This window comes from Chenopodium album, chromosome 24 (genome assembly GCF_948465745.1).
Source record: "Chenopodium album chromosome 24, dcCheAlbu1.1, whole genome shotgun sequence".
NCBI lineage: Eukaryota > Viridiplantae > Streptophyta > Magnoliopsida > Caryophyllales > Amaranthaceae > Chenopodium > Chenopodium album.
In genome coordinates, this window is record NC_137857.1 from 3,564,972 (window position 1) to 3,592,539 (window position 27,568).

The 27,568-nt window shown below is 36.0% G+C and overlaps 1 protein-coding gene and 1 pseudogene across 1 annotated transcript; both read left to right on the forward strand.

Annotated features, from left to right (window-relative positions):
* The first annotated feature begins 1,601 nt into the window (after window positions 1-1,601).
* On the forward strand, window positions 1,602-5,848 carry LOC145612286 (B3 domain-containing protein Os01g0234100-like). Its single transcript, XM_081667657.1, has 10 exons — window positions 1,602-1,767; window positions 1,894-1,995; window positions 3,036-3,070; window positions 3,315-3,422; window positions 3,541-3,630; window positions 3,752-3,835; window positions 3,920-4,073; window positions 4,169-4,375; window positions 4,821-4,911; window positions 4,996-5,848. The coding sequence occupies exons 1-10, from the start codon at window positions 1,711-1,713 to the stop codon at window positions 5,670-5,672; spliced, it is 1,605 nt and encodes a 534-aa protein (XP_081523783.1). The 5' UTR covers window positions 1,602-1,710; the 3' UTR covers window positions 5,673-5,848.
* Window positions 5,849-25,785: 19,937 nt separating this feature from the next.
* Window positions 25,786-26,555, forward strand: LOC145612901 (25S ribosomal RNA; annotated as a pseudogene).
* The last annotated feature ends 1,013 nt before the right edge of the window (window positions 26,556-27,568 follow it).

A 27,568-nucleotide genomic window follows, 5' to 3' on the forward strand; every position in this document is an offset into this window, starting at 1 on the left:
AACTTTTTTTTTTAAGATCAAACTTTTGAACAATATATATCTACTGTATTTCAAAATTAAGGATCAAGATATAATTTTCCAACAATGGTAAATTAATGATGGGAATACTTAGGTGAAGAAGATGGATGGAAGCAAGCTTATTTCTCATTTGATTTATTATTAGGTTAGTTTTGTGCATTGCACGATTTTAATAAAATAATCTTTTATATAGAGCAGAGTGGAAAAATATCTAATCGTTGCAAATAATATAAAACGGAGGTAGTAAAGTTATTACTTTTTATTTGGAAAATATGTGCGTAGTTACAGTTTCATTTATTTTATAAAAAAGAAGTGTTAGTCTTGGAACTTGATAGAAAAAAAAGTTAAATTGAATGATGTCATATATAATTTAGGGTAATGCTATATGTAGCCCTAAGGGCTATAGATAAGCATTAAATATACTCTTGAAAATTGAATAAAGTTAAGAATTCATGACAAAAACACGCGTAAATCGGTGTAATTAGTGTTTATATTTTCACGATTTCTTAACTTTTTACGATTTTCAAGTGTAAATTTAATGCTGATATGTAGCCCTAAGGGCTATGTATACCATTTTCCTATAATTTAAATAGAAATAAAATTCACAAGAGGTTAATAAATATATTTTAATGATTTTAGCAATAACTGGTTTTAGTACGTAGTAATAATTAATAGATGCAATGACCTAAAAAAATAAATAAATAACAAATTGCCCCAAAGTTAAACTTATAAGTTCATCTCATACTAGATTATCTTTTTTGTTTCCACAAAATTTTCAAAATTTCGTGATTGCGAGTCATTAAGAATTATTGTTGATTTGTTGTGAGGAAATAGATTAAGGGTCTGTTCTGTTCACCTTATTTTCACTTATTTCAGGTGCAATAAGTTTAGATAAGTTCAGTTAAGTTCAATTCAGGTTTAATAAGTTCTAATAAGGGCTATCCAAGTACAAATTACAACTAAATTAAGTTTTAATAAGGTTTAATAAGTTCAGATAAATTACGATAAGTTCAAATCAGTGAAAATCAGGTGAATAGAACACACCTTAAGTCGCCGTTTAATAAAGTTTTAGATCAAGTTAAATCAAGTCGAATTAAATTTAAGTGAAAAATCATTCTCATTCTTATTTTGGTTTGTGTCAAGTTAAATTTGATTATATTACTAATTCACTTAATTATTACTCCGTAGTAACATTGATTATTTGCATTAAAAAAAGGTAAAATTGATTATCAATACGGATCAAATTTAGGCCAAATTAAGTTTGCGTATTATAATTCAATTTTTTTTGGTGAAGCCGAGGGGCAAGCCCCAAAACAAAAAGAAAGCTACGATTCACTTATAAAATTGATCCATATTCATTTAACCTATGTAACCCATCACACTGGAATACGAAAGAGAAAGTACGGAGTACAATTCAAAAATAAAAAATGGAGCTTTTTCTCCAAAATAGAAAGAAAATATTCAGACATCCTATTCAATCAAATCACAAACATAATCATGATAATATAAGTAGGTTGAGTAGAGTAGAGTCCCTAGAAATTCCACCCATTTTCAAATTCAAACGGTCCAATTCCGTACTTACATTCTCCCTCCTTTCTTTCCTTTTACAGTTTATCATCTCTTCATCATCTTCATTGTTGTTCTTACACATCCATTTTTAATTTTTCAAACCCTAAAAAAAATCATCAAAAAATGGAAATTAAAACTCCTGTAAAAGAAGCAGAGAACAGAAAAAAGAGTGTTGATTTGGTTATTTTCTCTCCATTATTTCTGGAATTCTGGGTTTTTATTTTACATTAAAACTATATTTTTCCCAATTGAATTGCTCTGTTTTATACACTTATTTCTCTCTGTTTTTGTCTAATTTTTGGGTAGAAAAAGGAGAAATCAGTAATTTCGAAGAAGGATTTAAAGCTTGCTTTAGTTGCAAAAAGATTGTCTATGCTTCAAGATGATCATCAAACTGAAATTCAACCTGTAAGTTACTGCCTTTTTAAATTTATTATTTCATTTATGCTCAGAAAAGTTTGAAGCTTTATTGCTCCAGAATTTTTCAGATTTTGTTTTTATATTAAGTTTTATTGATGAGGTCTTTTGATTTATTTTTTAGGACTTCGTGTTATCAAAAATGATCATAGTTATCAACTTAAGTACTTTACCCATAAATCTCAAAAAAAAAAAAAAAAAAGGGAAATTCTCAATGGTAGCTATATACTTTTGCTCATTCTCAATGGTAACAAAATATTTTGCAAATTCTCCCAAATAGCATTACTTTTTATAAGTTTCTCTAACATGACAATAGTTGTATAATTTGCAAGTAATCAGCTTTAAAAAAACAAGAATTAGCCTAATAATTAAAAGAAAAAAAATATATTTTAAAAAAAATGGGACTAAAACCCTGCCAAGTAGCCACCTCCACGGCGTGGCTAGCCCACCGCCGAAAATCTAAATACCCCACATAGCTATCCCGAAAACACCTTGTTCTCTCAAAAACCCACCCGAAACAACTTCGTTCTCCGCAAAACCCACCCATAGCCACCTCACCATTCTCTCTAAAACACATCCATAACCTCTTAATCTCCCCGAAACCCTCTCAAAGTCCATCTCGAAACCCACTTCGATTCCCGAAATTACATGGTTCAGCTTAAAACCCTGATTTTCATTGTTTTGAGGGGTGGAAATGGAAAGGAAAGGGAAGGGGAAGGCATATTTTTTTTTTTTTTTTTTTTTTTTAATTAAGCATTTTTTTTTGTTATTTATTAGTTTAATTCTGGTTTAATTAAGTTAATTAGTTGATAATTGTAAAAATATTGTTATGCTTGAGAAACTTTTAAAAAATAATGCTATTTGGGAGAATTTGTCAAATATTTTGTTACCATTGAGAATGGGCAAAAGTATATGGCTATCATTGAGAATTTCCAAAAAAAATAAAATAAAAAGGACTTTCCCTTAAATATTTATGGTCCATTTATTCTGTTGTTGATTGAAAGTTTCAATTTTAATTTTTTTGGTAACAGATATTACCTCCAGAGAATCAAGAGCAAAGTGTGAGGTAAAGGCCCTAAAAAAAATTTCATTTTTATTCAATTTATCAATTTCTAAAGAGAATACATAGATTATGTATAGGTATACAACGGGTGTATTGTATATGAACTTAACTTTTATGTGATTTGGCGCGACTTTACGCAAACCAGCTAGACATACCGAAAAACCAATTAAAAGCAATATAGACAAGTTACTTAATTGTGTTCTCGTATCACTTGTTTAATTAATTTCACAAATCAAAATGATTGCAGAAGCACCAAGCCATCTAAGGACATGGATACTAGTTATCATACACTATATGAAGACAATAATGCTAATGTAATGTCTAAGTCTTCAAAAATTCGAACAAAAATTGAAAGGTTAGTTAATCATTGTTAATTGTTGATCATATACTACATGTTGTTATACTAGAACTGATATTGATCATTGTTACTTGTTATTGCTACTCATGATTTGGTGCTCGATTAAACCCGAAAGCCACAAGCGAGCAAGGGACACTAGTGATGATGATGAGTCCTCGGAAGATAGAGCACTTGTGGTTTGGGTTCCACAACAAAAGAAAGATAGGTAAAACCCTTGATGTTAAACAAGCAAAATAAACTTTATGAAGTGCTAAGTAATAAATTGGTGACTGTAAATTATGTTTGTTTTCTGTTGATGAATTTGTGTAATATGGATGTTACTGAAGAACTATAAAGAAGAGGGTCAAAAGCATTGATTCATCAAACGAACAGAATGGAAAGGCCTTTGACAATTCAAAAACACAAAAATTGTAAGTTTTTGTAGCTTTTATTTTTGGAATGTTACATATTATGTAAATAGAGCTATGTATATTGATGATATTGCTTATGGACAGTCAAAGGAGGGACTTGAGTGATCCTTTACAAACGGGTGACAAATCGTCGTCTTCTTTGAAGAGAGCAGAAGAGATTCAAGCAAATCTGCCAGCTAAATATCCTAGCTTTGTCAAATTGATGTTGAAATCACATGTTTCTGGAGGGTTTTGGCTGGTAAGCCAGCAAAAGACTTGTACTACTTGAATAAAAATACAAGGTTGCATACTTTAGTAGGGAAAGTTTGATGTTACTTGTTTTGTGATGGATAGGGTCTGCCGAAGAAATTTTGTGATAAGCATCTCCCGGTATGTGACAGTAATGTAGTGTTGGTGGATGAAGCTGGTAAGAAATCTAGCACAAAATATTTAGCTGCGAAAGTAGGTCTCAGTGGCGGATGGAGGGGTTTTTCCATTGATCATGGCTTGCTTGAGGGCGATGTACTTGTTTTTCAATTGATTGCTCCAACAAAATTTCAGGCAAGCTTCTTATACTTGAGTCATGGCTACTAAATTTAGTTTTGTATGCACCAGATTTCTTATTTATTGTGCATAGTACTGATTATCTATGACACGAGTGCAAATAAGTATATTTATTAAATGTTGTTTGTTCTGAATGAGAACTTCAGGTTTTCTTTAGCCCTTATTTAATTGCTTGCCTTTTGCCGTTTTATGCCATTATACATAAGAAAGGTTCAATTAATTACCTATAGGAATGCAACTTCCTCCATTTGAAAGAATTCTCATGTTTTAGTTACTAAACAAGTAAAACAACTAAACAATTTTCGACTTCCTAATAGTAATCCTTACTCAAACAATTGATGAGACTTTGTTTAAGTCCCGTTCTACAATAGTTACATTGCAAAGTCCAGGTCTTTCACATCGCCAATTTACAATCCATTTCTACTTCACACTGTTTCTACAGATTTATGTTGTAAGAGGACAAACTTCTGGTGAAGTTGATGGATCTATAGGACTCCTAACCTTGGATCCTGGGGTAGGACAACAGATATCAGGTGATAAGCTCACTCTTGTAATCGCGTCTCCATATAAAATGCTACATGATGAATAATTTACTGATCATAATTATCTTCAAATAGAGGGCAATAGCCAGAAGGTCTTACAAACAGAAGAAGACAACAACACTTCCTCTGGCTACCTGTCCCAAAGCAACAGTGATATTGAGTCAGGACCTGAAGTACTCGAAGGAATTCGATTCTCAGATTCTGACATCAAATTCGAAGGAGTGGAGGGCTTTGAGGACTTCCACATTGTTGTCGACAGCCTCATTATGGACTCCAAATTCTCTGCCATTACTCGAAAGAAGTACTACGAGCTCTGCCACAGCCAAAGTTTGTTTCTGCATGAGAATTTCCTTAAGGGCCTGAACTGTAATCTGGTGGTTGGGATCATTGCAGAGACTATCAACATTGCAGATGCCATCAAATCCTGCAATAAGGCCTCTACTTCTCATGAAGATCTTCGGGTTTGGGAGAAAACATTGAAGGGATTCGAGATGCTAGGCATGAAAGTCGATTTCTTGCTTGATCACATCAACCAACTACTACTGGAATCTGACACAGCTGATGAGTCAAACAAGCTGAAAGAAAGTGTCATTAAGCAAGCATTAGCCCAAGAGAGAATGAATTTGCTTGAGACTAAACTCGCACAGCTGAAAGACTCGATGCAGAATATCAACTTCGAGATGGATGCTGAGATAAAGATGTCAAGTGCATTGAAACAGGAAGCCAGGATTAAGGAAATTATTGCTAATTAACCACTTGATTAACCAACAGTCTATTTTGCAGGGCAGTTTCTGTATAATTTGTTGGCCATGTATATTTTTGGGGAGTGGAAAACTTTTGTATAGTTGAAACCTTAAAATCAAAGATGACATTAAGTTAGGGAATGATTCTGATATCTGATCATGGATCGAAATGTACGTATGGCTAAATGTTGATGATATTATTGGATGGCAGTAGACCAAGAACATGTCCAAAGTGAACTAGAGGTCGATTTAAAAATATTACTCGTAAATGTTTACATGTAAATAGTATAGAAGTCAAATTGTTGCAAGTATTCAGAGCAAATGGAGCTCATTATTCCGCAAACTTGTCATTAATATTTAAATCGAATACATAAATGGACACAGGCCACAGTACAAGAACACATGTAATAGAGTAGTAAACTAGTAAACATTTGGAAAATGCATGCTTTGGAATATTTTTAGAGAATGCTGGAAATAACATGTCCACTAAGTAGTCCATCCACAATCCCACCCTTTTTACCATTCCGTAGTCCTCCACGTACACTACCCGTCAGCCCACCCAGAGACCCTCCTTTTCCGAATGAACCGGGGAGTTTTGCTGGTTCGTCTGCTAGAAATCGGGCAGCTGAGACGGCTAAGGCCATAAGCAGCACAGTCATGGTTATGAACACCACAAACTTAGTCAGTTGTGTCTGATTCATTTTTAGTTTTTTTTTGTGTTTATGACTTGATTGAATTGGAGGGAGTGGATGTAGCCTTATTTATAGAGTTAATTGAGACAGTTGTGTACAGCCCGGCTGGTTGTTAAAAGATATTGTATAACATTATTACATAGTACATACTTTCTCCATTGCAATAAGATTGTTTTATTTTATCCTAAAGACTTGCAACAAAAAAAAAAAAAAAAAAAAAAAAAATTTCTCTCTATGGAAAACTCTCTAAGCCTTGCACCACCACCGGAGAATCGAGATCAGTTAGCTCGATCAACCAAGAAAACTAAACGCAAAATAACACATTTAATCTTTAATAGAGAGGAGGCTACAATCAATCAGGGGGCAATAGCTACTAATTCTCCCTTGATTTTGTTGGAGAATTTAGAGTATTTAGTTGATTATTATTCATGTTATGTTAAGTTTAAGTCATTTGGTTAAGGTGTCATGACTTAGACACATATGATTAAGGTAGTAGTATACAACTAATCAAGAGAAAAGATTTCAGTTTCGGTTTCTCTTGCATTAGTATGGTAGTTTCTTGATGCATTATAAATTGTGTATCAATTGATGACTAATTATGCATTGTTTAATACATGTCTTAATACATTGTTTAAGACATGTTTTAATGCATTGCTTTAGTTTCATATCTCTTGATAACATTTTGCCGGTTAATGCATTGTTATTACTTAATGCATGTCTTAATGCATTGTTTAATGCATCTTTTAACATTTGGTGTTTGATGCGTTGATTTTGTATGTCTTAATACATTATTCAATGCTTAACTTAAAGCATTGTTTAATGTATGGCTTAATGCATTGTTACGTTTATTACGTTTGAAAATGCAATGACATACTAAGCTACTATCTTATATATATGAGAAACTCCTCATATGATGAATGAAGGTTGAGAGATCAAATATAATTTCTATCTTATCACTTTGGCATAGAGAGTTGTTATCAGTTGTTCATTTTCACAAAATCACAAACACTTTTATACATTGAATTGCTATCATCCTACAAGTGATAGTAATTGTTCTTCGTTGTATCTCCTGAGTAATTTCCGTGATACCCGGTTGTAGTATAGGGTCGGAATTATACTTTTGGGAAAGTGATCTCGTTCATGCCTCGAAGGTTTTTCCAATAATTTCATTTCCATTCTTTGTGACCCTTGTTTACTAGAAAATCCCCAACAGTCCAAAAGTATAATTTACTACAAAGATGGCAAATGTGAAGGAAATGATGACCAATTTCCAGAAATTGGACAAGTTCGAGGGTGTTGATTTTCGAAGGTGGCAAAAGAAGATGCAGTTTTTGTTGACAACTCTCGGTGTGGCTTATGTTCTCACATCCCCAAAACCATCGGAGGAGGAAAATGAGACATTGGAGGCTACTAGAAAGAGGAACAAGTGGGAGAATGACAACTACGTATGTTGTGGTCACATCCTAAACGGTATGTCTAATGAATTGTTTGACGTTTATTAATTTCATGAGTCCGCTAAATTACTTTGGGATGAACTAGAGTTTAAGTACATGGCCGAGGATGCATCTAGCAAGAAATTTCTTGTTAGTAAGTTCAATAATTTCAAAATGATTGATAGTAGGCCGGTTATGGAACAATTTCATGAAATCCAAAGAATTTTAGGGAGTTTTAGACAACACAATATCAACCTTGATGAGACCTTTATTGTTTATTCTATAATTGATAAACTACCACCATCTTGGAAAGATTTTCGAAATGCTTTAAAGCATAAGAAAGATGATATCAATCTCGAGGGCTTGGCTTCTCATATTCGGATTGAGGAAGAAATCCGGGTGCAAGAGGGACAAAAGGATGTTAATCCTAGTTCTACCACGGTTAATGTGGTGGAGGATGCTAAGTCTAATGAGAGAAAGTGAGGAAATGATTCAAACAAGTACAAAGGCAAAAAGTCTAAAGTGGGAAGTGATGGTCAAACATCACGAGCTTGTTGGATTTGTGGAAAACCCGGACATTTTAAGAAAGATTGTACCATTTGGAAGAAAAAGATGAGTAACAAGAAAGCTCAAGGTGGGAAAGGCGATTCCAGCCAATCCCAAGACAAGCAAGGTAATTCTTGTGCACAAATTTCATTTAATTCTTTAATGAATTATTTGTGTGTGATTTCTAAAATCCTATGTGTACAGGGTGATACTTCTTGGTACATCGATTCGGGTGCATCGAGGCATGTTTGCAAGGATCGTTCGTTGTTTAAATCCTTCGTTGAGGTGACCAATGGAGAGATTCTTTACATGGGGAACGACTCCACCGCAAAAGTGCTAGGCAAGGGGCAAGTTGAGTTAATGTTTAGCTCGGGAAAATCTCTTATTTTAAGGGATGTGTTGTATGCTCCTGAGCTTAGGAGGAATTTAGTGTCCGGTGCTATCTTGAATCGTTTAGGTTTTAAAATGGTGTTTGAGTCGGATAAATTTATATTGTCTAAAGGTGGTTTATTTGTAGGACTTGGTTACTTATGTGATGGAATGTTTAAACTTAGTATTTCTAATATTTTGAAAGACAATGTGTGTGTTGTTAATGATTTATCTTCTTTATGGCATATGAGACTTGGACATGTTAATTATAAAAAGTTATATTTTATGTCAAAGCATGAATTAATTCCGTCTTTTGATCCAAGGATAGAGAAGTGTAGGACATGCATGTTAACAAAAATCACAAGGAAACCATTTCCTAATGTTGTAGAAAAGAATAATGCTTTGCTTGATTTAGTGCATAGTGATCTATGTGATTTTCATAGCACACCTTCCTTAGGCAACAAAAAGCATTTAGCAACTTTCATTGATGATTATTCAAGATTCTGCTATGTTTATTTATTGCATTCTAAGGATGAAGCCCTTGATAAATTTAAAATCTACAAGAATGAAGTAGAATTGCAAACAAACAGTAAAATCAAAAGATTAAGAACTGATAAAGGTGGTGAATATTTTAATCCAAGTTATTTCCAATCGATAGGTATAGTACATGAAACTACCGCAGCATATACACCACAACAAAATGGTGTAGCGGAAAGAAAAAATAGGACTCTTGAAGAAATGGTTAATTCCATGTTGTCCTATTCGGGTTTGAGTGATGGATTTTGGGGGGAAGCGGTAATAACCGCTTGTTACATTTTAAACCGAGTTCTAATGAAAAGGAATGAGGTAACCCCATATGAGTTATGGTATAAAAGGAAACCAAACTTGAGTCATCTCAAAGTTTGGGGTTGTAGGGCAATTGTAAAAGTGCCGGAACCTAAACGTAAAAAGCTAGGTGAAAGAGGAGTGGAATGCATCTTTATAGGATATGCGGTGCATAGCAAATCCTATAGGTTCTATGTAATTGAACAAAATGACTATTGGTCGGTTCATACCACCATTGAGTCTAGAGATGCATTGTTTGATGAAAATATATATTCATCAATTCCTAGACCAAAGGATATAACTCCAAACACTGATGCTCAAAGTTTTGACCAAATTGAATTTGATCAAGAAATTGATGACCAAACTCATTTAGAGGAGGCATCAACATCATCATCTCAACCTAGGAAAAGTAAGAGGGCAAGGAAAGGAAAATCTTTTGGCCCGGACTTTCATGTGTACTTAGTTGAAGGATCAAGGAATTCTGTTTCGACACAATTTCCATACATTTTTAATGTGGAAGATGATCCTTTAACCTATGATGAGGCTATGAGGTCTCGTGATGCTCCATTTTGGAAGGAAGCTATTAATGATGAGATGGAATCCATCATGGGAAACAATACTTGGGTGTTAGCTAACTTACCACCAAAATGTAAACCAATAGGGTGCAAGTGGATCTTCAAAAGGAAATTGAGGATTGATGGAACGGTTGGAAAGTTCAAAGCCCGGTTAGTGGCACAAGGCTTTACACAAAAGCCCGGTATCGATTATTTTGATACATATGCACCTGTTGCTAGAATCTCAACTATAAGGTTGTTGATTGCACTTGCGGCAATCCACAATCTTGTGATCCATCAAATGGATGTCAAGACAGCGTTCTTGAATGGAGATCTAGAGGAAGAAGTTTACATGCGACAACCGGAAGGGTTTGTTGTGAAAGGTCAAGAAGGAAAGGTTTTCAAGTTGATTAAATCTTTGTATGGGCTAAAACAAGCACCTAAGCAATGGCATCAAAAGTTTGATGAGGTTGTATTGTCTAATGGTTTCAAGTTGAACAATTCAGACAAGTGTATTTATAGCAAATTTGATGACAACGGTCAAGGTGTCATAATTTGTCTATATGTAGATGACATGTTGATCTTTGGAACGGATTTGTCACAAGTTGAAATGACAAAATCCTTCCTTAGTTCTCAGTTTTCCATGAAAGACATGGGAGAAGCGGATGTCATCTTGGGCATAAGGATAAAGAGGGAAAAAGGAAAGTTGATCTTGTCACAATCTCATTACATTGAGAAAGTGCTCAAGAAATTTAATGTGAGTGATGGTTCTACTTCTCTTTATTCAACACCTATGGATCCTAGCATAAAGTTGATACCTAATGAAGGTAATGCAGTTTCACAACTTGAATATGCTAAAGTAATAGGTTGTTTGATGTATGCCATGACAAGTACTAGGCCGGATATTGCTTATGCAGTTGGTCAACTAAGTAGGTACACTAGCAATCCTAGTATGCTACATTGGCAAGCGGTTCGACGCTTGTTGAAGTACTTGAAGAAAACTATGGATTATGGTTTGTCTTATAGTGGATATCCTTCGGTTGTAGAAGGTTATTCGGATGCAAGTTGGATCTCTAATAAAGATCATTCCTCCACAAGTGGATGGGTTTTCCTATATGGGGGAGGTGATATATCATGGCTTCTAAGAAGCAAACTTGCATTGCGGACTCCACAATGACATCGGAGTTCATTGCATTGCATTCGGCTGGTAAAGAAGCTGAATGGTTGAAGGATCTCATGTTTGAGATTCCTTTGTTGCCAAAACCAATATCACCAATAGTGATACATTGTGATAACAATGCTACCTTGGCAAGGGCTTATAGCCAAGTTTATAATGGTAAGTCAAGACATATTGGAGTACGGCATAGTTACATCCAAGGACTTATCAAGGATAGTGTGATCACTATTGATTACGTTCGAACAAATCTTAATCTCGCCGATTGTTTCACAAAGGCATTGGCAAGAGATGTTAACAATAGGATGGCAATCGGTTTAGGATTGGAGCCCTAAATAATTACAAATGAGGGAGTCTTAACTTAACGCCCAATAAGACGTTGGGTCTTAAGTTCAATAAGATTAACTCTCTTATTTGCTAATTGGGAACTTGTTTATTCATCCAAGGTAAAGTTCCGGATTTTCTGTGATGTATAAGAGGTTGTTTAACTTAATAGAATTCCTGATATTGTGCTTTGTCACAGGAGCATGTTTTGGAAATCTACCTATATAAGTATGAGGTTTAGCCACTTCAAGAAGTTATTATGGGCATAGCTTCGATGTACTTATGAATAGATATGGACACATGGCTTAAGTGTCAAGTTAATATGTATTTAAGTAATTAATCTTGTGTGTGTAATATCTTCAAGTATCCAATATGTATTGCTTTTGGTTCAAACGTTTTACGATACCGAATGGATATGGATTCTCGGATTGTATGTTGCACTAAGTGGGAGTTCAAGTCTTTGTACACTTTCATGTATGCATAAGATTGTTTTTGTGATGATGATGTGTTTATGCAATTAATCGTTTTGAATACTCTAAATGGGGGAGGATTGTTGGAGAATTTAGAGTATTTAGTTGATTATTATTCATGTTATGTTAAGTTTAAGTCATTTGGTTAAGGTGTCATGACTTAGACACATATGATTAAGGTAGTAGTATACAACTAATCAAGAGAAAAGATTTCAGTTTCGGTTTCTCTTGCATTAGTATGGTAGTTTCTTGATGCATTATAAATTGTGTATCAATTGATGACTAATTATGCATTGTTTAATACATGTCTTAATACATTGTTTAAGACATGTTTTAATGCATTGCTTTAGTTTCATATCTCTTGATAACATTTTGCCGGTTAATGCATTGTTATTACTTAATGCATGTCTTAATGCATTGTTTAATGCATCTTTTAACATTTGGTGTTTAATGCGTTGATTTTGTATGTCTTAATACATTATTCAATGCTTAACTTAAAGCATTGTTTAATGTATGGCTTAATGCATTGTTACGTTTATTACGTTTGAAAATGCAATGACATACTAAGCTACTATCTTATATATATGAGAAACTCCTCATATGATGAATGAAGGTTGAGAGATCAAATATAATTTCTATCTTATCACTTTGGCATAGAGAGTTGTTATCAGTTGTTCATTTTCACAAAATCACAAACACTTTTATACATTGAATTGCTATCATCCTACAAGTGATAGTAATTGTTCTTCGTTGTATCTCCTGAGTAATTTCCGTGATACCCGGTTGTAGTATAGGGTCGGAATTATACTTTTGGGAAAGTGATCTCGTTCATGCCTCGAAGGTTTTTCCAATAATTTCATTTCCATTCTTTGTGACCCTTGTTTACTAGAAAATCCCCAACAGATTTCCCCTGCCCCGGTAAAGGAATTCAATAATGAGGTATCATTTAGGGATATGGTGAATAGCAGTCCTAACATAGGGTATCAACATTGGAACTCACTGCTGGAGGATGATGATGATGTCTCGGATGATGATGAAGCCCCTGATGACTTGCTGGATGATCCTAAATGTCCTGTCATTTTGTTATCTAAGGAAGAAAAGCAGAGGATTCGTAAGCCATGGAAACATACTCTTATTATCAAAATGTTTGATAGTAAGATTGGTTGTATGTCTCTGATGAAAATATTAAAGAGGAAATGGGAACTTTCTGGTGGTCTGGTCCTAACAGACATAGGACACGATTACTTCATTGCACGTTTTTCTAATCTAGGTGACTATAATCATGTGCTTACTCAAGGGCCATGGATGCTCGATGACAAGTATCTGACAATTCGTAAATGGATACCTAATTTCATTCCGGATGATAAACCAATGAGGTTCTTAACAGCTTGGGTTCGCATTCCTAATCTTGCTGTAGAATATTTTGACAAAGAATTTCTACACAAGATAGGGAGTAAAATTGGAAAAATTGTTTGGGTAGACAATAACACTGCTATGGCTCAAAGGGGTCAATTCACAAGATTGAGTGTTGAGCTCGATTTATCGAAACCTCTTTTATCCAAATTCTGGTTGAAAGGGCATGTGTGGAAAGTTCAGTATGAAGGTTTGCGCATGATTTGTTTTGAATGTGGAAAAATAGGCCACAATGGAGATTCATGTCCTATGGAAAAACATGAAACCATAGGCTTAGATGACAGTATGGTTGCTGATTCTGTTGAAGCTCAGAAAGTCCCCTCCACTGTTGAAGTTCAGGACTATGGATCTTGGATGCAAGTGAAGAAACTGCCGCCCCGGAGACGTCCTCCACGTCCGGAGAAACCTGCGCCGGTGGCCGGAAAAGAGGGCACTGGTAAAAATTCAAATTCAAATAATGGCCAAATCAAAACAAGCAATGGTTAAGGAGGAAATCTCGGAGGATCAAGATTCAATATCCTAAGTGAGGAGCTAAATCAGGAAAATTCTATGCTAAAACAGAACAATCAATTTAATGTGGAAACTGATAATCATGAGTCATCCGAGGATTTTGTGCATACTGTTGATTTAGCTAAAGATACTCAAGGTCCCACTATTGCTGCTGGTCAATTATCTTTTAATGCGGGGAAGTCAACCGAAAATCCTATAGCTAAGGGTCAATTTTTAGGAAGTTCGAAAAGATGGCAAGAAATAAAAAAACAGAATAAATCTTCTTCAAATTCTATCCTAAAAGATATCACCAATCAATCCCCACAAAATATTCCAGAGAATCCAAATTTTTCCACACCAACCGAAATTCCTGGAAAAGAAAATAATGCTATTATTTTTACAGGCCAATTCAGAAGCTAGCATTATTCCTTCTTCACCAAGCACACATAAGCCACTTTCAATATGCCAATACCAGCAGTCTTTAACCCATGTCTCACCCACGCCTATCTCCAATATTCCTTCGGATCCCTCCGGAGAAAATAATTTGTGCAACCTCGGCCATGGAGGAACCTTATCTGGGGGAGGCAGACCCCCTGACACACAAGATGGAGGTGGAGATACATTCATGGCTTCCGCCGATGCCAGCAACTCTCGAGCTTGTGGTGACTTTGAGGTTACCCTTGAGAATTAAGCATGCCTTAAGACTCATAGCTAATTCTTTTCAAGCTAATTTTCCTTCATCTGATGGTTTTATGAATAGTGCTCAGAATATCTCTAATTCCTTCCCCATAACGTGTATGGTATGGAATGTTCAAGGTGCTGGAAGCCAAGAATTCTTAACGGTGTTGCGAGAAGTCATTCGTATCAACAAACCTTGTGTGTTTGCCTTGATTGAGACCCATATGGGTGGAGATCAAGCTGAACGGATTGCTACTATGCTTGCTTATGGAGGGCATACTAGAGTGGATGCTAATGGTTTTAGTGGCGGAATATGGGTTTATTGGAAACCTGAATTAGTAAGTGTTGACCCAATTGAAAAATCGAATCAATACATTACTATGACAATAACAAGGATTGGTGAAGATCCTTGGTATTTGTCTACTGTTTATGCTAGCCCGAATCCTGCAAATAGGCAGGAACTTTGGAAAAATCTCTCTGATTTTGCTCGTACCAATAACAAATCGTGGCTCCTTGCTGGTGATTTCAATGAGACGAGGTTTGGGTGGGAAAGAAGTTCTAGCTGTAATGAAACCTCTCGTAGGAGCGCCAAGTTCAACCAATGGGTGGAGGACAATCAGCTTATTGAAGTTGAATTTTCGGGCCCTGCTCATACTTGGGCGCGTGGCAACTCCCCTGAAACCAGACGAAGTGCTAGACTAGATCGAGCTTTGTGTAATTCGGAGTGGAGTATGAATTTTGAGCACGCAAGAGTCAAGCATCTTCCTGCTCTTCAGTCTGACCATTGTCCTTTACTCATTTCTTCTAATGGATTTGCCCCGTTAGACTCTTTGGACAGACCTTTTCGTTTTCAAGCCGCTTGGCTTACTCACGAAATTTTTTTTGAATTTCTGGAAGAAAAATGGAATCCTGACGCCCCGCTTATTCCCCTGCTCTCTTCCGTATCCAAAGAGTTACAGGATTGGAATAAAGAGGTTTTCCATAACATTTTTAGGGAGAAAAGAACTTTGTTGGCTAGGATTAAAGGCATTCAATCCTCCCTCTCAATGAATAAGCAAGCAAGTCTGATTAAGTTGGAAGCCAAGCTTCGTAGAGACCTCGATGATGTCCTTCGACAGGAAGAACTATTGTGGTATCAAAAGGCAAGGGTTGACTGGATTGAGCATGGTGACCGCAACACAACCTTTTTTCACCTAAGTACTGTTATTCGGAGGTGGAAAAATCGGATTGTTGCAATTAAGAATGCTGATGGAATTTGGGAACATGATAAAGCCGAGGTTAAAAATCTGGTGGTGAGTTATTTCTCAGCCTTGTTTAGAGATGATGGTGGGCCTGCGGTTTCTAATATTCCAACAGGGGTCTGCAATCCTATTTCTGCTGAAGATTGGAGTAAGTTGAACAGACCTTATACAGCTTCTGACATAGATTTTGTAATTCAAAATATGGGCGCTTTGAAGGCCCCGGGGCCCGATGGTTTCCAGGCACTCTTTTATCAAAAAAATTGGAGTGTTGTAGCTCCAAATGTTTATGCTATGGCTCTCTCGGTGTTGGAAGGTAAAGGTATTCCTGACTCGGTCAATGAGACTTTCATTGTATTGCTTCCGAAAATTGAATGTCCCGAGTCTCCTTCACAATTTCACCCCATCGGATTATGCAATGTAACTTACAAAATAATAACCAAGGCTATTGTCAACCGATTGAAACCCCTGCTGCTGAAAATTATCTCTAATGCTCAGTCCAGTTTTGTACCAGGGAGACAAATAACAGACAACATTGTTATAGTTCAAGAGGTTATTCACACAATGAAGCGGAAACAAAGTGGTAAGGGATACATGACGATCAAGATCGACTTTGAAAAGGCGTATGATTGGCTTAAATGGTCCTTTATTCGTGATACTCTTGTTGAGATGAATTTGCCAATTTGGATGATCGAGGTTATTATGGAGTGTGTTTCGTCTTCCTCCTTGCGTGTGTTACGGAATGGAGAAAAAACAGAAGCTTTTAATCCCTCTCGTGGGATTAGACAAGGCGATCCATTGTCGCCATACTTGTTTGTGCTATGTATGGAACGACTTAACCAAGTGATTGAGGAAGCGATTGTTGCAAATAGGTGGAAACCCATATATGCTAGTCGTGGGGGACCAATGCTTTCAAAATTACTGTTTGCGGACGACTTGATTATTTTTGCCGAAGCTTCAGTTCAGCAAGCAAAGGTGGTCAAAGACTGTTTGGATAGATTCTGCTGTGCGTCTGGACAGAGAATTAGCTTGCCTAAATCCCGAGTGTACTACTCTAAGAACGTGAGACTGGAGGAGCAATTGCAGATTAATGATGCCTTGGGTATGGAGTCGACAGATGATCTGGGATTATATCTTGACATGCCTACCTTAACAAGTCGGGTCACTCGTGAAACGTATGCACACCTTTGTGAGAAAATTGATCGTAGACTCACGGGTTGGAAAACAAAATATCTTTCGCTTGCGGGAAGGATTACGTTAGCAAAATCGACCCTAACAACCATGGCTAATTAGTCGATGCAAACAGCTAAAATTCCTCGTATCACTTGTGATGAGATTGATAAAAAAAGCCCAAAGGTTTATTTGGGGGGGAAGTGAAGAAAAAAATCGAATACACCTTTTATCTTGGGACACCCTTCAATTACCTAGGGAGAAAGGTGGGCTTGGTATCCATTCAGCTAGGTAGTCCAACTCTGCTTTCTTAGCTAAGCTTGGGTGGAGGGTTTTGTCTGAACCAAACTCTCTATGGTCAAGGATGCTAAGATACAAGTATTGTAGGGGTCAGTGTGATATTGATATGTTTGCACCAACCACTAGTATGTCAAATGTTTGGAGGGGGATAACGGAGAATGCTAAGTGGCTTTTCAAAGGATCATCTGTGGCAATTGGGAATGGGCGTAGAACGCTTTTTTGGGATCATTGTTGGGCTACTACCCAGCCATTGCGTGGCTTAAGTACTGCTCCTATTCCAGATAATGTTGATGGTGCGACAATTGAGGAAATGTGGAATGTTGGTGCTGGTTGGAACTGGGACTTATTTGCAGATCTACTGCCTGCTAACATCCTCAGGCAAATTGCTGCTCATAAGGTAATAGAAGACTCTGATGCAGAGGACATTCGTTTCTGGAGGGGCACGAAATCAGGTGATTTTTCAGTGAAGCAAGCAATTAAAATCATCAAAGATGAGGAGCAGATTCAGAAAGACCCTAAGTGGGACTTAGCTTGGTCTGCCCAAGTCCAGCAGAGAGTGAGAGTGTTTTTATGGCTCATATTACATGACAGGGTACTCTGTAATGCTAATAGGCTCAAGCGTCATCTGACTGATGATCCTAGATGCAAAAGGTGCAACTTAGATGCTGATGAAACCTTATTGCACATGCTGCGAGACTGTGATGCTTCAAAGGAAACATGGAAGGCAGTGGGAGGTGCAGCTAATCATCCTTCGTTCTTCACAGGAGATTTACAAGCTTGGATGATTAAGAATCTAAAAGCTGAGGGCCTGATTTACTCAGAAAAATGGCCAACTTACTTCGCTCTTACCATTTGGTGGGTGTGGAAGTGGCGCAACAACGTGGTGTTTAATCGAGACAATGATATTCCTCCAAGCAAGGGTGAGTTTATTCATGCTAAAGTGGAAGAGACTTGGAAGGCTATGATGGGAGTTGGTGCTGATGCGTTATCTCGCACTAATAGCCCTGTTAAGAAGCATCAAGTGCTGGTTCGTTGGCTTACTCCTCCAGCAGGTTGGGTGGTGTTAAACTCTGCTGGTGCTGCTCGTGGATCACCTGGTCCAGCTGGTGGTGGAGGTGTACTCAGGGACTGCTATGGCAATTTTATACACGGATTTGCAGCTAGTTTTGGGGTCTGTAACGCTTACAGGGCAGAGTTGATGGCTGTGGAAATAGGTCTCAAAATGGCAGGGGTTTAGGCATCTCAAAGCTAGAAGTTCAGATGGACAACAAGGCTTGCATAGAGGCACTAATTAGCGATCACCTACATGGAGGGGAAGGAGTGCATATGCTACGAAGCTGTCGTACTATCATTAGTTCTTTTGGTTGTAATTTTCGTATTTTTCATTGTTTTCGTGAGGGGAATAAGGTGGCTGATAGACTAGCTAACCTAGGTATCGTACAAGATGAGGGGCCCCTTTATTTCGATGTTCCTCCTGTCGAAATAAAGGAGTTGCTCAAGGAGGACGTCCTAGGAGTCACTTTGTTACTTAATTTTTCTGTTGTTTGTTGGGCTCTTTGCCCCCTTTTGCACCAAAAAAAAAAAAAAACAAAAAATTGTCAAATAGAGGAATCATAGGGGACGGAGTGAGTAATTAATTGCAAATAAGTCGGCTTTTGGTTTTTTTGTTTTTTTGTTTTTTTTTTCCTCTCTTGATTAAGTATAATTATACATGCTCTCCGTTTACATTTCACAACAAATTTATTCTTTAGCTAGCCAGCTTTGGAAATTGTTAGTGGCAGGGCAGATTATAAGATTTGTTCTGATTTTGTGGGAAAAAAAAAAAAGGTTATGAGTCTTATGACTATAGCCCCTCACTTATATATGATGATTTTGATAATAATAAAATGTTAATCAATCATATACAAGTAATATATATACAATTACTTTGTACTACCTCCGTCCCCTTTTGATAGTCCCTTATGGGCATTATTCACGGGAATTAATAAACACAAATAAGAATAGTAAAAGTACATTGAAAAGGTAAATTAACATTGGGTATGCAAAAAGGTAGAGAGAGAAAGTAATAAAAGTACATGGGAAAACAAAATTTACATGGAAAATTTAAATTTGCACAAATATTGTTGCAAATTGAAGGGAATTTTGGTAAAAAATTAATATTAATGGTTGTTGGAGAAAGCAAATGGGCTGAACATTTTGGGACTAAAATTTGCCCATAAGGGACAGCCATTGATGAGTCTCCTAGATATGTTAATATTTTATCTTTTCTTAACCATTCTAGGGTTTGGAATATTTTAAATCATATAAATAGTGTGAAAAAGATGAATGAGAAGTTTAGTCGTTCAGTTGAATTTGTCAAACTACTATAGAGTACAAAGTGTTTTAACTAGTAGGTTATTATGTTTAAAAAGCCAAGTTCAGGGGTGTAAATGAACCAAGCCGATCAATAAACTAATCGGGTTCAAGCTCAATGGAAGCTTGTTCGTGTTCGTTTATCTAATAAATGAGCCAAGCTTGAACAAATTTTGAAACTCTTTTAATAAATGAGTTTGAGCACGAACATTGATATGCTCGTTCAGATAAAATCATGAACAACTACTCTCTTATTTATGTTGACGAACCACTCATTGATTTATGTTCATGAAATATGATCCATTCACAATGGTTAATTAATTTAGTTCTTAAGTTTATAATTAAGATTTTATTATGTTACTTTTGAGATTTTCAAATATCAAAAGTACATAGCTCGTTTATTATAAAAGCTCATTTATTATTAAGCTCATTCATGAAACACTCGTTTATCAGCTCGTTTATTAAACGAGTTGTTCGTGAACATATATTATTGTACTAAAGTAGCCAAGCATGAGCAAATTTTTGAGCTCGCTCGTGATTGTGCTCGGACTCGCCTAAATTGAATAAACTTGAACATGAACAAAGTAGTACTCGGCTTAGCTTATTTACACCCCTATCCAGGTTATATTATTATAAAATCACAATGTTAGATTATTTTCAGTGAACCATTTAAAAATTGGATTATAAAAATTAATTTTTCCACCTTAATGCTTGAGAAATTAGTGATGGTCAGCAACACATGGTCTCGTGACTCACCACCTCTCCAGGCCCTCTATAAACACCCAAGCCTCAATTACATTATAAAGATACAAAATTCTCAATATATATAATCATCTCTCTTTAGGGCATGTTCACATTTACTTAATTTCAGTTCAGCTCCAATCAGTTCAGTTCAGTTCAGTTCAGTTCAATTCAGTTCAGCTCCTAATTTCCTTCTCTCATAAAATATTCATTTCAGCTCAGTTCAGTTCAGTTAAGCTCCAATCAGTTCAGTAAATGTGAACAGGCCCTTAGTCTTTAAAACTTTGACTGTAAACTCTCATTAATCTATATGAGATAATATAGTTAAGTGTGGTTTTGTTGAATTCGTTTCATGGTCAATTTTAATAGTATCAAGTTTTTATAATTGGAAAAATTGACAAAAATAATCCCAAATTTCGCTGATTTGCTCAAAATAATCCCAACTTTAGATTATTTTTAATTAATCCCAACTTTAGGAGTTATTCGTCTTAAACGATCCCAAATGACCGGTAACTTGCTAAAGAGGTAATTTTATTTTATTTTTTGTTTAAGTGACATGTGTCACCACATGGTTGGTTGATATTTTTTTATTCATTTTTTCTTTAAAAAAACTTGAAAACCACCACCACCAACCCCCGGATTCCGACAGGCGGCAGCCTTCTCCCACCGCCTAGCCATAACCCAGCCCTAACCGTCGCGCCAGATTGCCTCAACCACGTGCTGGCACCGGCTCCGGCGCTTCCCCCTCCCCCTAACCCCTGAACCACCTAAACCACCACCACAAAACCACCTTACCAAAACCTCGAAAACACTTAAAATAACCCAGCTAGCCCCACCGATAAAAGCCCCTAATCAGCCCTCCCCTAACCTCGGAACCCTAGCGCCGAGGGTTCCGAGGGCGTGGGAGAGGGTCGATTGGGGTGTTTTTGCGGTGGGGCTGGGTCATTTTAAGGGTTTCGGGGTTTAATTTCGATGGAGGTCTGGTGATTTAGGGGGGGAGGAGGGAAGCGCCGACGCCGGCGTATTGGAGGGAGGTTCTGGAACCGACGCCGACATGACAGAGGTTGGCGGCGGTGGTTTGGGGCTTTGGAAGCAGCCGGCGGTGGTGAAAGGGAGGGGTCGTTGGTGGGATGTTTTTTTATTAAAAAAAAGTAGTTTTTTTTTTATTTGAAATTTTAAACCTATCATGTGGTGCCACGTGTCTTCGTAACCTGATATAACAGGTTAGGTGATCGGTTGGGATCGTTTAAATTAAAGCGAATAACCCCTAAAGTTGGGATTATTTAAAAATAATCCAAAGTTGGTATTATTTTGAGCGAAACAGCAAAATTTTTCCTTTATAATATGGAGTATTTAGCAAGGTCCTCCCACCACGAATATTTTCCATGCAAAGAACATGTTCATTGTGTAATAGACAACAAATCATCACTAATCTAACTATAAGAAACACCTTTGCTTGAAGACAAATTGATAATCATCTGGAAATTTTTTGCTTGTAACATGTAAATTAAAGGATACAATAAACCGAAGAAAATAATAAATAAAAAATATTCATAATAATTCAGAATTAAGAAACGTGTAAATAAGATACAATAAAACTCGAATCCAAACAAATTAAATACCAAGTAATAATTTGAATTAACACTTGAGATGGATGTATCAATGTATACAATTAACATGTAAATGGTAATTATGGTACCCTTTGTAACACCATCTATATAACATCATCAAGGGCGTCAAAGAAACCAAAATTCCTCCAATCTACAAGCAAATTGAACTCGATAATCCCATTATTCAGCATACTTATCGTAATAAACACAAATTAAACCAAATATAGATGAATGAAACACGTACAAGCCACAATACAGTACAATAGAGAAACCATGTAATGCATGGTTTGGTACGTAATATTATTAGAGAATGCCGGGAATAAGAATTCCACCCAATAGGCCTCCCTTTTTAACACCATTTTGCCCTTCTCCATTTAAAAGCCCCGAGGTCAGACCACCAATACTATCCCCGGCGGATTTACCCGGTTCAACATCTGCTAGCGATCGGGCGGCTGAGACGGCTAAGGCCATCATAAGCACACCCATGGTTATCAACACCATAAGCTTACTCACTTGTGTCTGCCTCATTTTTTTTTTGTTTTTGTAGGACTTACTAATTGAATTGAGTTAAAGGAAAGTTGGAGGGAGTAAGTAAATGAATGAAAACCCTGGCCTATTTATACACATTTTATTCAGACAAGAACCTCGTGTCTCATGTGCACAGCCTTCCTGCACGGTTATTGTTAAATACTCGCTTTGGCCTATTTTTATTCAAACTACGCATATTTGTCAAATACAAAACTTTATTTTGATCAATAATAATATATTTGATTAATGCACCGTATTAAGCATAATAGAACATAAAAAGTTGATATTCGGATACTATATGTATTAAAACGATTCCATCTACTATCCACATGACTTTTTTTTTCTCCTTATTTATCAATTGCTAACATTAGTTAAAATGAATTACTACCTCCGGTTCGCATTACTCGCAACGAAGGGGTATTAATTGTGAGACATAAAATATTCCTTTGTTGCGAGTAATGCGAACCGGAGGTAGTATTTGAATAGTGCAAAAGGTCAACATATATATATGCATAGAGTATGAGACTCTTAAATAAAAATGGAGGTAATATAACATTTTTTGCTGCAAAGTGAGTCAAGCAATGAGGTAGACGAGATTTAATATCAAATCTTGAGTACCACCCCTCAAAATTTCAACCATGAAACTAGTACTCAGATCAATAACATTAAATGTGACACGTTATAATATAGTTTCTTTGTTCCAATAATTTTTAGGGGTTCAATCCGGCCTCATCCCTATTCCTATGATAGGGTGGGAACCCCGTATCTTACTGTATAAAAAAATAATTAAAAATAATTAAGCCATAAACGGAACCCCATTCCTATGATAGGTGATTTTTGTTCCGTTTGATTTAAAAATCTCTTATAAAAACCGGTCATATGGAGCAATCATTGGGGATGGAGTGAATAATAAAATTGCAAATAATTTGGCTTTTGATTTAATTTGTTTGTTTTGATTAATTAATAATAACCATACGTTGACTCCAATTTCATTTCACATTAATCGTTTCTTCATTAGCCAGCTTTGATACATGTTAGTGCCTGAGCAGATTATAAGATATGTCCTGATTTTGTGGAAAATGATAATGTTAATTACGATTTTAGTTCATATAAAACTTTGATATGATACTAAGTAAAAGATTTATCAATTATATTATACGAAATACTCACTCACTTTATCTCATTTTATTGTTCTTGTTTTGACTTTATATGTGCTTCCATACTTATTATCTGCAAGAAACATTAAACAAATAAGTACATAAATCTTACGTGATTCACTAACAATGAACTTATTTATGTCCACAAAAAGGCGATAGAGAGTTTGTATTAATCTTACTTAAGTAAAGTAAAATTATCATCAATAACATAAAACTAAAATAGACACCACATGTCATTTTTTGGTGTCGTTTTTTTCCCTTCAAAAACCAATTTCCAAAAATAAATATTCTAACATGATTTTCTTTTTATATCTTTTTGATTGAAAACTTATTTTAGACAATAAAATTATATATTTCTAATTTAAATAATATAACTAGGTTAAGTCTCGTGTCATGCACGGTCATAATTAAACTTTACAACAAAAATTATAAAGAAATAAAGAATGGTGTTAATTCAACAATAGTTTAACCAAAAAAAAAAAAAAAAAAAAAATTTGTAACAAAATAATAGTCTCCAATTACATATATTGATGGTCAAAGTTGTGTCCGGACAAATATGCAAATCCAACTATTACTTATAAAAAAAATGGAGGAGTATGATATAATAAAATGATTTTGTTCAGTTGTTCTTATAAACGTTATGTATAATTTTAAGATTTAAACAAAGTATGCTACCAAATTAATAATTACTTCTATCATCAATAAGTTCTACTAGAATAATTTAAGACACTATTTCACAGATTTTAAACTGGAGATAGGGATGGCAACGGGTCGGATCTGGACCGGGTCCGGATGGACCCGGATCCAGATCCGTTTTTCAACCTTGGATCCAGATCCGCCCCGGATCCGTCGGGTCTGGAAAATGAAGACCCAGATCCAGATCCGATGGATCCAACGGATCTGGGTCCGGATCCGGGTCCAAACGGGTCCTACATATTTTGCCTATTTTTTTGAAACAAATATAATAAAAAACGGATTTTAAACAAAAACAAAACTGAACTACTACTATCTTACTTTAAAAACAAAATACAAAGAAAGAGAACTAGAGAAGGGAGCACAAGACAAAGACCAACAACAGTAACATAAAATACTACAGTAGTATGTACTACCTACTTGTTAATCCTCGCATGTGTTCCATTCACCAAGAAGGAAGATACCACCCTCATTGTTAGAATTAGTGCTAAAATAAAAACATAAAATTCGAACAAAATCTACTTCACATATCAGCAACAAAGCACGAGATTTACTGAAGATACCACCCTCATTGTTAGATGTGACTTGTGAGTTTGTGACCATAACAAATTTCAGTTTTTTTTATTTTATTTTTATATAATGAATTTATAAAACGGATCCATGGATCCGGGTTCGGGTCCATGAGTTAGACCCGGATCCAGATCCGTTTTTCAGCAGGACCCAGATCCGACCCGAATCCGTCGGGTCCAAAATTTGTGGACCCAAAAACGGATCTGGATCCACGGATCCGGGTCGGGTCCAGATCCACTGTCATCCCTAACTGGAGACATTATTCGATGGCGTGGCAGGAAAACTAGAATAAGAATTTAGAATTCAATGGTAAAAGGAATTTAAAGATCCATGGAACTGTGATGTTCTTGAAGAATTGACGATTCATTCAATAAAATTTAACAGATACAAAACTATTACTAAACATAAATACTCGTTATTTCATCAATGTTTTCTACTGCTATGCAATATGCATTACATGATTCAATGTCAAAATTATATTTGTCTCGCCATGAACTCTGTTTCAGTCAATACAGATGAACTCAAACCATTTTTGTCGTACCCAATTTAGGATTGTAGTCAATCAGTGTTCTCAATGTAGTTTTATATATCAACTTTTTTAAAAATTTTGTTTTTACTTAGAAATATTAATGGTCAAAGATGCATTTTAAAGATGATAACGTAAAATAAACTATGTACTATATGTCTATATTATGGGCATATGGCCTTATGGGACAGGGCACGAGGGAGTGTATATTAGTACTCTATACAATGTTGGACCTTTAGGTCCAGCCGTCTAGCTGAAGTTCCCCTTAGTAGAATCATGCAATGAAGAATCGATCGAGTTGGATGTAAGCGGGCCGAATCGGGCGGAGGACATTGTGGGGCGGCACATCTGTTAAAAGATAACACATGTGTCCTAAGATGAGCTCAACGAGAACAGAAATCTCGTGTGAAACAGAAGGGTAAAAGCTCGTTTGATGTTGATTTTCGGTACGAATACGAACCGTGAAAGCGTGGTCTAACGATCCTTTAGACCTTATGAATTTAAAGCTGGAGGTGTCAGAAAAGTTACCACATGGATAACTGGCTTGTGGCACCCAAGCGTTCATAGCGACATTGCTTTTTGATCTTTTGATGTCAACTCTTCCTATCATTGTGAAGCAGAATTCACCAAGTGTTAGATTGTTCACCCACCAATAGGGAACGTGAATTAGGTTAAGACCGTCGTGAGACAGGTTAGTTTTACCCTACTAATGACAGTATCGCAATGGTAATTCAACCTAGTACGAGAGGAACCGATGATTCACACAATTGGTCATCGCGTTTGGTTGAAAAGCTAGTGGTGCGAAGCTACCGTGTATCGGATTATGACTGAACGCCTCTAAATCAGAATTCGAGTTAGAAGCAACGCATGCGCCCACCGCTCGATTGTCATCCTACAGTAGGGGTTTCGGCCCCAAGGACACGTGTCGTAGGCTAAGCTCGCGCACGGTGGATGCGCTATGAGATCGAGCCGCCTTGAAATACAATTTCTACCGAGCGGCGGGTTGAATTCTTTGTAAGTGCCACAATCCACTAAGATTCAGCCTTATGTCGCTTTCAAGTAAAATATTTTTTATTAGTTTTCATATATACGTGCTTTCCATGTTCATTAGGATATATATATATATGATTATTAAGTAATGTAATGAAGACAGGCGGCCATTTTAATTTGACAAGAAACTTATCATACTAGCTAGAGGATGCAGGCCGGGCCGCCTAAACATGTTAGAGTCCTTGTCCTAATTATAAAAAAATTAGAATTATTGCTTTTAACATAAAGTTTTATAAAATTCCCTAAAGATGTATCGAAAAATAAAAGTATGAAACAACTTTCAACAACCTTTGCTAAATTAGAGTAGTAAATTAAACAGATTACAGATAAAAATCAAATTGATGAATCAATAAAAACAGCAAGCAACAGTACGTGTAGAAACTCAGTAGTGATGCAGGCTCATTAGATCAATGACGACGATTGAGCCCTATATCCTCTTGGGCAGAAACAGTTCCGGTGCCGTCTGCTAGCTGTCGTCTGGCTGAGACGACCAAGGCCATCAGAAGAATAGCCATTGTTATCAACACCATACACTTTGTCATCTGACTCATTTTGTTTAATTCTTTATTACTAGAAATATAAGGTGGAACTTTTTAACGAGCTAGATGAATGAAGTTGCTAACTATGGATCAACTATATATATATATATATTAAATTGATTAACTAACATTAACAAAAACAAGAATTGATTAGTGGCCTGCAGTCTATCATAAACAACAACAATAACTGATTAGTGGCCTGATTATGGAGGGAAAGTAAATATAATAATTCCATTAGCTAACATTACTAAATTATTTTCTTCAGCCAGCAGTTTATGTTTAAAGTAAATATATCATAACTTTTACTTATAATAGTCCATTTATTTTATGGATGATTATAAACTTAGTCTCATCTCATAATTTATAAACAAGTATATTTCTTGTGTAACAACACCAAAGTTTTATTAATTAGAAACTTGATAATGTTTTTTAGATAATGAGACCATCTTTCTCTTTCTTTCTCT

What these genes read in the sequence shown, in the direction of transcription:
- LOC145612286 (XM_081667657.1), top strand. Translation starts at nt 1,711, where the DNA reads ATGGAAATTAAAACTCCTGTAAAAGAAGCAGAGAACAGAAAAAAGAGT. An exon ending in ATCAAACTGAAATTCAACCT is followed by an intron (nt 1,996 to 3,035) that starts GTAAGTTACTGC and finishes TTTTGGTAACAG; the next exon opens with ATATTACCTCCAGAGAATCA. An exon ending in AATTCAAAAACACAAAAATT is followed by an intron (nt 3,836 to 3,919) that starts GTAAGTTTTTGT and finishes GCTTATGGACAG; the next exon opens with TCAAAGGAGGGACTTGAGTG.